The sequence below is a fragment of the Alexandromys fortis genome, unplaced genomic scaffold, assembly GCF_014885135.2.
Source record: "Alexandromys fortis isolate MF-2015 unplaced genomic scaffold, M_Fortis_MF-2015_v1.1 scaffold_238, whole genome shotgun sequence".
NCBI lineage: Eukaryota > Metazoa > Chordata > Mammalia > Rodentia > Cricetidae > Alexandromys > Alexandromys fortis.
In genome coordinates this window covers 1,277,174-1,291,192 of record NW_026068126.1, presented here as the reverse complement: position 1 = coordinate 1,291,192, position 14,019 = coordinate 1,277,174, and the positions used below count along the sequence as shown (strand labels likewise).

Here is a 14,019-nt window from a genome sequence, read left to right as displayed (position 1 = left end):
TCTTTAAGTAGCCCTGCTGGCTAAGAACTTGCTAGGTACACCAGGTTGGGTTTAAACTCCCAGAGATTCTACCTGCCTCTGGGATTAAGGCAGGCACCACCATACCTGGTCTGGAGTGGTAGATTTCCCCCTTACCTTCCATTTACTCTTTCAGATAAGAAGCTTTCTCTGTAAAGAGAGGCCCAAGGGCCCAGCTGTTCTAACCAGAGGACAACTTCTTCTGCTGTCCATTTGGCTACAGCCTTGTGCACCAGGAGGCCATGCTCAGACTCTCTGCTGCGCCAGTGATACACAAGCAGGACGACCTGAAAGGAGACAGGCTGTCACAAGTGGGAAAGCCAGTTTCTGAGGGTGTGAGTCTGAGAAACAAAACTAAGTCTATACAGAAAAGGAAGGAGCTTCTGCCACAGTGAAGTGAGGACACAATGTCTTCAGAGGCAGTTTATCTCATGGCTGGGTAGAGATCTGGAAAGGGTAGACAGCAGACAGCCGAGGAACAGTTGTGGTCCTGACCCCACTAGCTCACATGCCTTTTCTACAGGGAAACCTTTTAAGATTGCAATAAGTCTTTGCACTGGCAGCGATGTACGTGCTCTTAAGAGTCTAGCATTAGCACGGATTTGGTTTCTCAGTCTTCTGCTCCTCTCCTCAATTCTTTTTATTTTTTAAAATTTATTTAAATTATTTTATATGCATTGGTGTGAAGGTGGCAGATACCCTGGAACTGGAGCTACAGACAGTTATGAGCTGCCATGTGGGTGCTGGGACTTGAATCCGGGTCCTCTGGAAGAGTAACCAGTGCTCTCAGTGAGTCATCTCTCTGGTCCCACCCTTTCCTCAGTTCTAAAATGAGGTTCATCATGATGTCACTCACTGCACAGGTCAGGAGGAGGACAGAGTTAACACTTAAAGACAACTATTGTCTAGTCTCTGCTACTTGTGGGGCCCAGCACAGCCTGGCCACACATGATAGGGCCCAGGCCACATGGGCTGCAATAGCAGGCAGCACCAGGTTCCAGGGAAGGCCATAAGCTGACATCACCCAGGAACAGGCCATCCAAAAAAAATTCCTAACATTCTAACCATTGTAGATAGAATCACCTGCCAGCACACACCCATCGCTTTTCACAAGAACACCCCTAGACAAGTGTCGGCCAATCAGGGGTCCTAAGCCTTAAAAATCCCTCATCCCTACCTTTGCTACTATAAAAACCCAACCCCAATTAAGCTCGGGGCTCTCTGATCACTCTAATATGTTGGACACACCGAGAGTCCGAGTTTGCAAACTTGTACAGAATAAAGGATCTTTGCTTTTACATACAGGGCTCAGTTTCCTAGTTGGTTTCGGGGGACTCCGCCATCTGGTGTACCTTACTAACATAAAATACCATTCTGATGAGTCACACCATCAGCTGTTTCAGAGCTATCAGAAGAACTGACTTCAGAGCTAACTGTGGGTGGCACAGGGCTCAGATTACACAGACAAACTTACTGCCACACCAGTCAAAGCAGTGAGTACTCCGGAGAAGAATCCCCCTCCTCTCTGCTGATTCACTCGCCCTGTGCTGGCAGTTACAGGACTCTGATCACTCCCGTATTTTTGAAAGGCTGCAAGACTTTGAACTATGTCATTATTCTGCTGAATGTCTTCAATTCGCATTCTAATGGCATCAGGAAATAACTTTTCAATGGCATCCCTGAAGAGAAAAGAGAAATCATAGAACAGATGTTTGATAAAACACAGCACTCAGAAACCACACCAACTAATACAAACATTTCATAATCTACATACATGCCTAGAAGAGAAGCAAAGAGTTCTGCTTTATGATAAAAGCAAAAATGGAAGAGCAATCTATGTGTCCACCATTAAGGAAACAGCCAAATGAAATAATTACATCAAATCTGAACCTAAGGCCTCATATATAGTATCAATGTGCTTTACCACTGAGCTACAGCCTAGCCCTTGAAGTAGGCCCCACTCGTATTGCTAGGTGTTAGTGTGCACACCTTTAATCCCAATACTCTAGGGGCAGAACTTTGAGACCCAGGCTAGCTTGGTCTACACAGAAAGTTACAGGATAGCCTGGGTACTTACTTAAGTGCACACTTGTGTTCGATGTGTGTCTGGGTGTGGTCATGCTTACGTGGAGGTTAGACGACAACTTTCTATCATAGAACTCTGGTCATCATGTTTGAGTGGCAGGTACTATTAGCTGCTGAGCCTGAAATACAATACTGAACTCTTTTTTTTTTTTTTTTTGTAATACTGAACTCTTATAGTAGAATACTACGTATTTTTATAAATGTACCTACTGGGTCACTCTGTATCAAGTTGGATAATTTAGGACATAATGTTGGATGAGAACAGTATATTGCAGTGCTGGACTAATACCACTGATGTGAGAAAATACTAGCATTTTTCTGTCAGCACATATATTCAAAAGTATTTGTTCTTATTTTTTGAAAGAGGGTCTCATGCAACCCAGGCTGGTCTTGAATTCCCCACATAGCAGAGGATGATTGAACTTCTGAACTCCCTTCCTGTACCTGCACGCCCTGCTTCAAATGGCACTGTTTTGTTGTACAGATTTACTCATTCCTTGTATGGGTGTGTGCCTGAGTGTATGTCTGGGCACCATCCCTGAGCTGCAGTTACAGGCGTTGTGAGGTACCATGTGGGTGCTGGGAACCGAACAAGGTCCTCTGAAGCAGCAGCAAGGACTCTTAGCTCCTGAGTTTTCTTTCTAGCCCTCTTCAAAAAGTCTTACAAATCTGAATGAAATCACAACTAAGTCCTAACTGAGGGTTCTTAGGGGAGGAGAGTGTAATGGTTTGTCCTGTCCCTTTAAGAGACAAGCTGATCTTCAGCTTCTAGTCTGAGTCCCCCAGAGAGGTAGCTGCTGCTGTAGCTCCTCTTCTCCCCACCCTCTGTTTCTCTCTTTCTCTCTCTCTGCCCCTCTTTCCGCTTTCCTCCTTCCCCCCCCCCCCCCCCCATAACCCACTAAATAAATATCCAAACTCACTCTGCATGGTGTGCCTATCTGTCTGTCTCTTGCTTGCCATGTGGCTCCCTACCCGGGACTAGCCGCCTATGGAGACCTGCAGCGTGGGACTGGCTGCCCCTTCAAGGTCTCTCACACCACACAGCTCCCTGCCTGGGACTTGCTGCCTCTCGTGGCCCACTGTAGCCACTTGGAGAACTGTGCCATCCCTGCCTGGGGCTAGCTGCTCTTGGGACCCACAGCCCGCTGCAGCCACTTGGGGACCTGCAGCATTTTTTACTTAAACCATAATAGAGAGGTCTTTAGCTTGATCATGAATTTTGAATCTTAATAAGATAATACAAGCCATAATCTAGACATGGCCATTAATGGTTATAGCCTCAGCACTCAGGAGGCCAAATAGAGTAGTTACCATGGTTCTGAGGCCAGCCTGGGATACAGAGTGAGACCTTGTTTCAAAGAGTCAACGAAGCGGGGCAGTGGTAGCGCACACCTTTAATTCAGCACTTGGGAGGCAGAGGCAGGCAGATCTCTGTGAATTGGAGACTGGCCTGGTCTACAAGAGCTAATTCCAGGGCAGGCTCCAAAGCTACAGAGAAACCCTGTCTCAAAACAAACAAACAAACAAACAAAAAGTCAAAGAAAATTAAAATTATATGAATGTATATGAATGTACTACTTATGCTATTATGATAAAGATTTACAGAAATGGAAAATGAAGTTCAGTTGGAAACAGTGTGCTATACAGTTACTTTTTGACAGAAGTGTTAATTTTCTTTTCCTTTTTTTTTTTTTTTTTTAAAGAAATCTAGGGGGCTGGAGAGATGGCTCAGCAGTTAAGAACACTGACTGCTCCTCCAGAGGACCTGGGTTCAATTCCCACCACCCACATGGCAGCTCAAAATTATAACTCCAAGCTCTGACACCTCATACAGACACACATGCCAGCAAAACACCAATTTTTATTTTAAAATAAAAATTAAAAAAACGAATTTCTTTGTAATTAATTTTTTTTAGAATTTTATATATGAATACTCAATTTACAACATTTTCACCTTCCCTTCCTCTCCAGTTCCTCCCCTTAAATTAATAACTTCTGACAGGTGGTGGTGGTGCATGCCTTTAATCCCAGCACTTAGAAGGCAGAGGCAGTCACTGATTGTTCTTGATCCAAGGGTAGGTAGGACTTCAGAAATCTCCCCAACCACACTGGCATGTCAACTGTCAGGTGGCCACGTGCTTATTCAGGTCTGGTTTAGACAAAAAGGTTTCAGATTCAAGCTGGACTATGGAGGCAGAGGCAGGCGGGTCTCTGCGGGTTTGAGATCAGCCTGGCTTACAGAGCTGAGTTCCAGGACAGCCACAGAACACAGAGAAACCCTGTCTTGAAAACAAAAACAACAACACAAACAAAAGAACAACTACAACAAAAAAGGTTTCAGATGTTGCAGTTGTAGCTTTCTTGTATGTCTCAAGGGTACCACCTAACACCGAGCACCCTAGCCCTCTAGCTCTTCTATCTTTCCAGGATTTTCCTTGAGCTTTAGGTGCAGGGCTGTGTTGTAACCAAGTGCAGCTGAGCGGACTTCCGCAGCAGCACCTGTCTGCTCTAAGAAGCTCTCTGATGAGAAGAGTGCTGGCTCAGCAGCCAAGCTAGGTATGGGCGAGTAGAGGGCTCTTCCTAAAAATAATGTTATTACATTTATTTGTGGATATATTTATAAGCGTGTTGACTTTAGGGAAACCTTTCAATTTTTCTCTCCATGGCACATGCAGGAGATTGGAGGACAACTCTCCATCACGTGGATCCAGGCATTTAAACTTGAGTGGCCAGTAGTGTTTTTATGCATGGAATACCCTACTGGACTCCCACAAAACTCTTTTCATTTTCAATTATGTAAAATCAAGGAGTCCTCTTTCCAGGTAAGATGAATCTTTTTGTTTTTTTGAGACAGGGTTTCTCTGTAGCCTGTCCTGAAACTAGAATGCCTCGAACTCACAGAAATCCACCTGCTTCTGCCTCCCTCCTGAATGCTGGAATTAAAGGTGTGCACCACCACAGCCTGGCTAGGATTAGTCTTCAGGTAAAGTAAAGCTGACAGTTATGACCGATGCTGGGCACATGGGCACACACCTTCAACCCCAGAAAAAGGCAGGCAGATCTCTGAGTTAAGGCCAGCCTGATGTACACAGCAGTCCCATGACAGTCAGGTACGATGGATGCACTGAGTGAGACCTTGCCTAAAAAGAAAACAAACCAAACAGAAGGGCAGGTGACAGCCACGTGTGAGAAAAGGAATCGTCTTTTTTGTTTCAAACCCCTAGAATGATCTGCCCTGAGCCTGTTCCTTGTCAAACAACAGCTCCCACAGAGAAACCGTATGGTACATCCATGTTTCCAACAGCACACAGGTTACCTGAGGAGAATGTTGACTTTGGGGAAACCTTCCCATTTTTCTCTGCATTCTGGACACTCTGTCTTCTTTGAAGACATCCACCATAAAGCTAGGCAGTGCCGGCAGAAGCTGTGGCCACAGTTCAAGGTGGTGGGGTTAACCAGGGTGTCGTAACAGCAAGGGCAGGAAAACTCGCTAACAGAAATCTGAGAGCCGGGACCTTCCTCCTCCTGCCCTGTTATGTCCAGGTCATTTTTCTGAGGCTCCTCCATCTCAGTAAATTCTGGGATCCACACACATAGAAACTTCCAGAATCAGGACATCGCGATAATGCATCATAAGTCTAGAGGAGGAAGCAATAGAACAGGATGAATAGTGGTTGTGGAAGATGCTGCCATTCGATTATACTTCTCCCTCTCCCTCTCTCTTTTTATTTTAGGGTGTGCGGAGGGTGTGGGGAGAGGGTCCTAATATCCAGGCCGGCTTCAAACTCCAGATCCTCCTGCTTCAACAAACTCCAAGATGCTAAGAACAGAGGTGTGCACCCCACACCTGGTTTCTGGGATGCTGGGGACTTCATACATGATAGACAGAAACTCTACCAGCTGAGCTGTTGTTTCCAGCCCCTAGCGTGCTAAGCTTTAGCCAATGAAGGCATTCTAGACAAGTGTTTTTACCACTGAGCTATACCCCAGGACTAGAATTCTGATTTTTGGTTGTGAGCCTAGCCTTTAACGGCTGAGCCATCCCTCCAAGCCTAAGTTCTGATTTTTAATGTGACAAATTTAATTAATAAGATTTTACATTTTATAAACCATCAGCAAAAAGATATTCACCACATTTTGAAGACATTTTGAAGTGGAGACAGGAGGATCAACAGTTCAGGATTAAAGGCTGGAGAGATAGCTCAGTGGTTAAGAACACTGGCTGCCCTTCCAGAGGGCCTGAGTTCATTTCCCAGCATGGTTTATAGCCATCTATAGTAGGATCTGATGCCCTTTTCTGTTATGAAGGCATACACACAAGTAGAGCACTCGCACATAAAATATATAAATAAATCTTAAAAAATATTTAAAGAAAGAAAATAAATTAAACTTAAGGGGAAAGGAAAATGGCTTGACCATTAAAGCGCTTGCCATGTAAGCATGAATATCTGAGCTTGGAGCCTCTGCACCAACGGAAATCTGGGCACAGTGGTGTTTAGGCTTGTAATCCCACCACCAGGGAACAAAGACAAGAGGGATCCCTGGGCCTCCCTGCCCAAGGAGTTTAACTGAGTTGATTTCCAGGCAAGTCCCTGTGTCCAAAAAATTGGGTGGACATCTTGATGGGAAATATGTAACATTGGGGGGGGGAGTTTGCCTTTGTCTTTGTAAACCGTAATTTGCTGCCATTTTCTGGGAACACCAGAATGGATCTGGACAGAGTTCTTCATCCTGGCCAGAATTTATTTAAAGTTTCCTTCAAATTTGTCTCAAAATTGTGGTAGTGATCTTATCCTCATCCAGTAGAACTAACAGTGTCTTCACCACCCAATCACCTCCCCTTCTGACGCCACCTGTGTCACTGCTAACTCTCTTGCCTCTCCCCACACCCTTTAAGTTCTTTAAAAGCTGGACTTAGGCCCCACGCCTTTAATCCCAGCACTCGGGAGGCAGAGGCAGGCGGATCTCTGTGAGTTCGAGGTCAGCCTGGTCTACATGAGCTAGTTCCAGGACAGGAACAGAAAAGCTATGGAGAAACCCTGTCTCGAAAAATCCAAAAAAAAAAAAAAAAAAAAAAAAAAACTCCAAAAAAAAAAAAAAAAAAAAAAAAAAAAAAAAAAAAAAAAGCTGGACTTAATTTAAAACAATTACTACTGATTGCTCCTGACTTGTGTGTGGGTGCTTATGTTATGGTGCATGTGTGGTAGTCTGAAAACAACTTTGTGGCATTGATTCTTTCTTCTCACTTTGCATGTTTCTGGGGGTTAAGCACAGGTTGCCAGGCCTACTGCCCAAGCAATTTTACCAGCTGAGCTGTTTCTTGCAGGCCCCTGAAGACCGAAGTGTGGGAGTTCACATCTGCAATCCTAGTCCTGGGAAGCTGAGCCAGGAGGACTGCTGCTCTTTCAAGGCTAGCCTCGTCTACAGATTGAGACCATTTAAGCCTGCCCCTACCTTCCCAAAATGAAAACTGGAGCTATCCCCAGTTCTGCGGAGGGGTTTGTTTTAGGCATGGTATATGCTCATTGGCGAGGCTCCCTCTCCTCAAGTATCTGAGGCTTTGTCTGCTGTCTGTTGTTTCAGGAGCACTCCATCTGCCATCTTGTTGCCAGTTCGTACTGATTGGTGGTTACTTCATCCTGTGGCTATGCCTTCAGGGTATGGGGCATGAAGGCAAGGAAACGGTGGTAAAACAGACAGATGACAAGTTCTATCTATGGCCATTTGATTTCATTGCTTCTAGGACCACAGACAGTAAGGGAGACCATCACGGAAGGGGTGTGTTGAAGATTAAAGTTTACTTCAGGTTATACAGGACACAGACAAAGCAAGCTCTGTCACTGAGACATGGTCTCTCTCTGTAGGCTGACCCTGAAGTGATGGCAATCCTCCTATCTCAGCCTCCCAAGTGGTGAATTATAGGCCTTGCCACCATGACCAACTTAATGCAATAATTTAAGTAAATTTACCAAGTAAGAAATCATTTAATCTAGGTTTAAGAATGTTTATGGGGCTGGAGAGATGACTCAGTGGTTAAAAACACTGGCTGCTCTTCCAGAGGACCCAGGTTCAATTCCCAGCACCCACGTGGCAGCTCACACCTATCTAGAACTTAGTTCCAGGGAATCTGATACCCTCACAACAAAGCACATACAATAAAATTAAAAAAAAATATATTTATGCCCGGCTTGGTAGTTCATGCCTTTAATCCTAGCACTAAGAAGGCAAAGACAAGTGGACACCATGATTGACACAATGAGTTCTAGCTCAGGTAGGTTCACAGTAAGACCCTACCTAGGGGTTGGAGAGATGGTTCAGCAGGAAGAGCACTGATTACTCTTCCAGAGGTACTGAGTTCAACTCCCAGTAACCACATGGTGGCTCACAACCATCTGTAATGAGATCTGGAGCCCTCTTCTGGCCTGCAGGCATACAAGCAGAGACAACACTATTTATAAAAAAAGAAAAGAAAAAAAGACCCTATCTCCATTCTTAAGTCTCAAATACCTGCAATAACAATACAGCAACAAAACGAACAAACAGTTGAAATCATGGTCTGTTACTACTTTGTATAACCTAAGGGGGGAAATTATGGATTTAAAGACTGCCATCATAGAGAAACTATTCCAATGAAGTGTAAGTATCAGCTCAAAGGCCTGATTTCCTCCTTCATCATCTAGTTCACACCACAGTGCTACTACAATTGTATGGATTTGACACTATCTGATGCATGAACTCCAACTATTAGATAAGCAACTGCTGGGATGAGCAAGGTGTTTCAGAGAACATCGGGAGGGAAGTTCTAGTACAGACACCACTACAGACACTGGCAGAACACTTCAGGATCCACCCAGCTCTCACGACTACCAAATAAAGATTAATGTGCCCAGACCAAGTGAAGCAAAGGTCAGGGATGCCAGTAAGAACAGAATGGTAGTGGACTCCTGCAGACGGAAAAACTGGCTCCTCCATTACTAAGCAGAAAAGCATCCTAGTCACTATATTTTCCAATTCCAAAAAGACTCTTCTGGAGAAGGTCAGAGGTCAGCTCCTTTAGATGTTGACTTGTTGCCCTAACTTAGACTGCTTTAAATTATGTTGGGCAAGACAAGGGCAGGCTGAGAAAAGCATCAGCTGAGCCTGCCGTCCGCTGTCTCTGTGGCAGGCTTTGGAGGACCTATTCTGTACTACACCTAACTTCTTGTTCAACAACTCAGAAAGCTATTAAGAAAACAAAACAAAAAGAAACAAAACAAAAAGCCTGTTGTGGCGTGGCAGCGGCAGCACACACCTCTAATCCCAGCACTTGGAAGACAGAAGCAGGTGATCTGACAAGGAGGTGTCTACAGAGTGAGTTCCAAGACACTCAAGGCGGTTTACACAGAGAGACCCTGTCTCAAAGAAAAACAAAACAAAACCCCTCAAAAGCACAAAGACTCTAAACCAAAAAGCTTACAGGGGTTACCAAGTAACACATGCCCTAATAGTTGGTTTTAAATATCCATTTTGGTGCTGGGAGTATAACTCAGAGGGTCATCAGTTGACTAGAAGGGCAAAATTCCGAGTTTAACCCCCAAGTGCCACAAAGATACAGACATCAACTCAACTCATATTATAAGTTCACATGCCCTTGGAAGATTCAGCCCATTCCTATACTTTTTTATTTTTTTCAAGATACCAAAGCACCAGTTTATTAAAATAATATACTTTGTAGACCTTTAAGACAATTCTAAGGCCATTACTGAGCCCTCAGTCTTAGTGCTACCCCCTCCCCCGTACTGAAATGTTGGGAACTTTCCATCTCCCTATGTCCTGTGGATGTTCTCTAAATAGAGTTCCGTTCCTAGAATTGGGACAAGACAACCCACAGATGTCCACAGATGTTTTGACTCTGACCCTGGAAAGGGGTCAGAATGACCCCCAGATGTTCCCTGTTACCTCGCCTGATCTGGCAACTGCTCTCCAGCCCTGGCTCAGATCACTTGTTATTAGAAGCCCCCTTGAATAAGCCAATCCTAATAGTTGGAAAACAACCCCGAGTCCCCACCCTGTTTCTATGGCCTTTTGCTTTAAAAATGGCTTGTAACAGGCATTCGAGGTGCTTGGCATTGAATGCTGAGGGACCCTGCCGTGGCAGAATAAAATCCTCTTGTTATTACAACAACTGCAGTGTGAGAGTGTATTCTTGGGGTGACTCCTCCACGGTAATTGGACTCTAGGGTCCAACAACTTTAATGTAGGATAATTTTAATACAAGCAAGTAAAGAAAGTAAAAATCACAATTCAAAATGCTAACATTTTTATATGCTATCATTTACTATGAAATTCAGTCTCTAAACTATAAAGTACACTTGGGCCACGCATTTTTTTTTTTTTTTTTTTTTTGGTTTTTTTGAGACAGGGTTTCTCTGTAGCTTTGGAGCCTGTCCTGGAACTACCTTTGTAGACCAGGCTGGCCTCACAGAGATCCGCCTGCCTCTGACTCCCAAGTGCTGGGATTAAAGGCGTGTGCCACCACCGCCCGGCCTGGGCCACACATTCTTGCACTTGGAAAACTAAGAACATGAGTAAATCAGAAGCTGCTCCCAGCAGCTAAGACACCCACTGAACACTGGCGTGTGTATGAATGAGTAGGTTCTATAGGTGGAATGGAGTTCGGAATTGATTGCGTTAAGCTGTTTTACTTACTTGACATTGAAGTATTTCCTTTCATCACAAAAATTCCATATTCGAAGTATTTATGCAATTCTGGAGTAAAAACCGAGGAACGCTTTTCTGCCAGAGCACCAATTCTTAAGAAGCATCATACTCTGCAGTGAGCTGCCTGAGCTCTCTCACACACTGCTCACTTATTTCATGCAAGTTCTGAATTCAGAGTGCAAACTGAATGTGTTTTTCTAATGAAAGATCTTTTCTTTTTTTTTTTTTTAAAGATTTATTTATTAATTATGTATACAGCATTCTGCTTACATGTGTCCCTGCAGGCCATAAGAGGGCACCAGATCTCATTACAGATGGTTGTGAGCCATCATGTGGTTGCTGGGATTGAACTCAGAACCTCTGGAAGAACAGTCAGTTCTCTTAACCTCTGAGCCATCTCTCCAGCCCATGACAGATCTTTTCAACCAGCATTCATTACCATCGCAAAGGTTTCATAGTCCTGGTGGTACGGCTTGCTAGATTTCCTTGGTTTTGGATGCAATTGCTTTAGTCAGTTGGTCATCAACTAATTCTGTGCCTTCTGTTCTGTTTGATTCAGGCCCCTGGGGCTGATCCATAAGTAATGGTTCCGTGACTCCAACTTCAAACTCAGAAACTTTAGGTAAGTCACTATCACCTGCCATCTTTGGCCTTTCTACAGCCTGCCTGCTGGTAGCTTCAGAAAGTTCTTTCCATGGAATTTGTTGAGTTTGTTTAAGATTTCTGGTGAGGGAACTGCTGGGGAACTTGATGGGTATGTGCCTCGTGATGTTTTCAAAGACCAGCCAGGCCTCTTTTGACCTCCTTCTGGCTTTTCTTCTCTGTGCCATCTGTAGGAGGCATGAGCATGCACGGGTTCCTTAAACTGTAACCAACGGGAAGAATTCTGCTTGCGTCGTTTTGGAGAGTGCCCTTCATGGGATCCAGACCTGCTATATGAAGAGTCCTTCTCACCTACACTTGATCTGCTGAAGAACGAGCAGCCCCTTTACGGAGAGACCACTGTCTTGACTAACGAACGGTAAGAGGAGCATCTTCTAAAATCATCTTTCATGGCCTTGCACCAACACTGCTGCCTTGCAGAAAGACCGTCCCTTGTTCTCCTCAGGCCAGATTCATCACTACAAAACTCTGAGGAAGTCTGTTAGAGCACATCTCATCTGTACACTAATTTTGGATGGTGACCAAGGATAGCGGGGATGTGAAGCATGGATAGTCGGGCAAGCCACAAGCTCACCAGGACAGTCCTAGCAGTCCTTTGATGGGCACTGAGACACTGGCCTCAAAATTCCCCTGCACCCGAGGGAGGCTGACTCTGGAAGACATGGCTTCAGTGCAGCTTGATGGCTCTGGGTTCCAGGATGCTGCGCAGAGGCTGCCACGGAGGCGGTCAGAGGTTTGGCTGGTGTGTGCTAGTGAGTAAAAGTCAAGTATACACTGCCTTGCATTATTTGTTCATGATAGGCTTCTTACAACCTCTGAAAGGTCAGTGCACACTTCTTTCAGGTTTACAAAAATTAGAAATGGGCCAGGTACTGGTGGTGCAAGCCTTTAACCCCAGCTATAGGAGGCAGAGACAAGTGGATCTCTCTGAGTTTGAGGCCAGCCTGGACTACAAACTGAGTTACAGTACAGCCAGGGGTGTTTCTAGAAAAACAAAACAAAACAAAACAAAACAAAACACAAAGGACATGGTCAACAAGACAAAATGACAGCCTACAGAATGAGAAAAGATCTTCACTAACTCCACATCAGACAGAGATCTGATCTCCAAAATATACAAAGAACTCAAAAAATTGGACACCAAAAGATCACTTAATCCAATAAAAAAAAAAAGAAGTACAGACCTAAACAGAGAACTCTCAACAGAGGAATCTAAAATGGCTTAAAGACACTTAAGAAAATGTTCAGAGGGCTGGAGAGATGGCTCAGTGGTTAAGAGCAGTGCCTTGTCTTCCAAAGGTCCTGAGTTCAATTCCCAGCAACCACATGGTGGCTCACAACCATCTGTAATGAGGTCTGGTGCCCTCTTCTGGCCTGCAGCCATACACACAGACAGAATATTGTATACATAATAAATAAATAAATATTTAAAAAAAAAGAAAGAAAGAAAATGTTCAACATCCTTAGTCATCAGAGAAATGCAAATCAAAACAACTCTGAGATTCCATCTTATGCCTGTAAGAATGGCCAAGATCAAAAACACTGATGACAGGAGCTGGAGAGATGGCTCAGTGTGCTCTTCCTGAGGTCCTGAGTTCAATTCCCAGCAACCACATGATGGCTTACAACCATCTGTAATGAGATCTGGTGCCCTCTTCTGGTGATGTGGGCATACATGGAGGCAGAATGTTGTATACATAATAAATAAATAAATCTTTAAAAAAAAAAACACTGATGACAACTTATGCTGGAGAGGTTGTGGCGGAAAGGGAACACTTTTGCATCGCTGGTGGGAATGCAAGCTGGTACAACCCCTTTGGATGTCAGTGTGGCGATTTCTCAGAAAATTAGTAAACAACCTTCCTCAAGACCCAATAAGGCCGGGTGGTGGTGGTGCACGCATTTAATCTCAGCACTCAAAAGGCAGAGGCAGGAGGATCTTTGTAAGTTTGAGGTTAACCTGGTCTACAAGAGCTAGTTCCAGGAGAGGCTCCAAAGCTACAGAGAAACCCTGTCTCAAAAACAAAACAAAAAAGACCCAATAATACCACTTTTAGGTATATATCCAAAGGATGCTCAATTGTGCCACAAGGACATGTCCTCAACCATGTTCATAGCAGCTTTATCATAGCCAGAACCCGGAAACAACCTAAATGCCCCTCGACCAAAGAATGGATAAGGAAAATGTGGTACATTTACACAATGGAGTACTACACAGCAGAAAAAATAATGACATCTTAAAATCTGCAGGCAAATGGATGGAGCTAGAAAACATTATTTTGAGTGAGGTAAGCCAGACACAGAAAGACAATTATCACATGTACTCACTAATAGGTAGTTTTTAAACATAAGGAAAAGAAAACCAGCCCAGAAATCACAATCCCAGAGAACTTAGACAACAATGAGGACCCTAAGAGACACATGCATAGATCTAATCTACATGGGAAGTAGAAACAGACAAGATCTCCTGAGTAAATTTTTTTTTTTTTTGGTTTAATTGGGAGCATGGGGACCTTGAAGGAGGATTGAAGGGGGGAGGGGAGAGGCAGGGAG

General features: G+C 44.2%; 1 protein-coding gene across 5 annotated transcripts in view; it reads right to left on the bottom strand.

Annotated features, from left to right (window-relative positions):
* Positions 1-14,019, bottom strand: part of Bfar (bifunctional apoptosis regulator) — a 33,889-nt gene that overhangs the window by 14,840 nt on the left and 5,030 nt on the right. For 3 of the 5 annotated variants that reach the window (XM_050125787.1, XM_050125789.1, XM_050125790.1), the window contains exons 2-4: positions 5,420-5,741; positions 1,493-1,697; positions 136-305 (exon numbers count right to left, since the gene is read on the bottom strand). In XM_050125787.1, the coding sequence (XP_049981744.1) occupies positions 136-305; positions 1,493-1,697; positions 5,420-5,670 (626 nt within the window). In that variant the 5' untranslated portion in view covers positions 5,671-5,741. Of the gene's footprint in view, positions 1-135; positions 306-1,492; positions 1,698-5,419; positions 5,742-8,397; positions 8,526-14,019 lie in introns of all 5 variants that reach the window. The other 2 variants (XM_050125788.1, XM_050125791.1) reach the window with 2 other exon arrangements.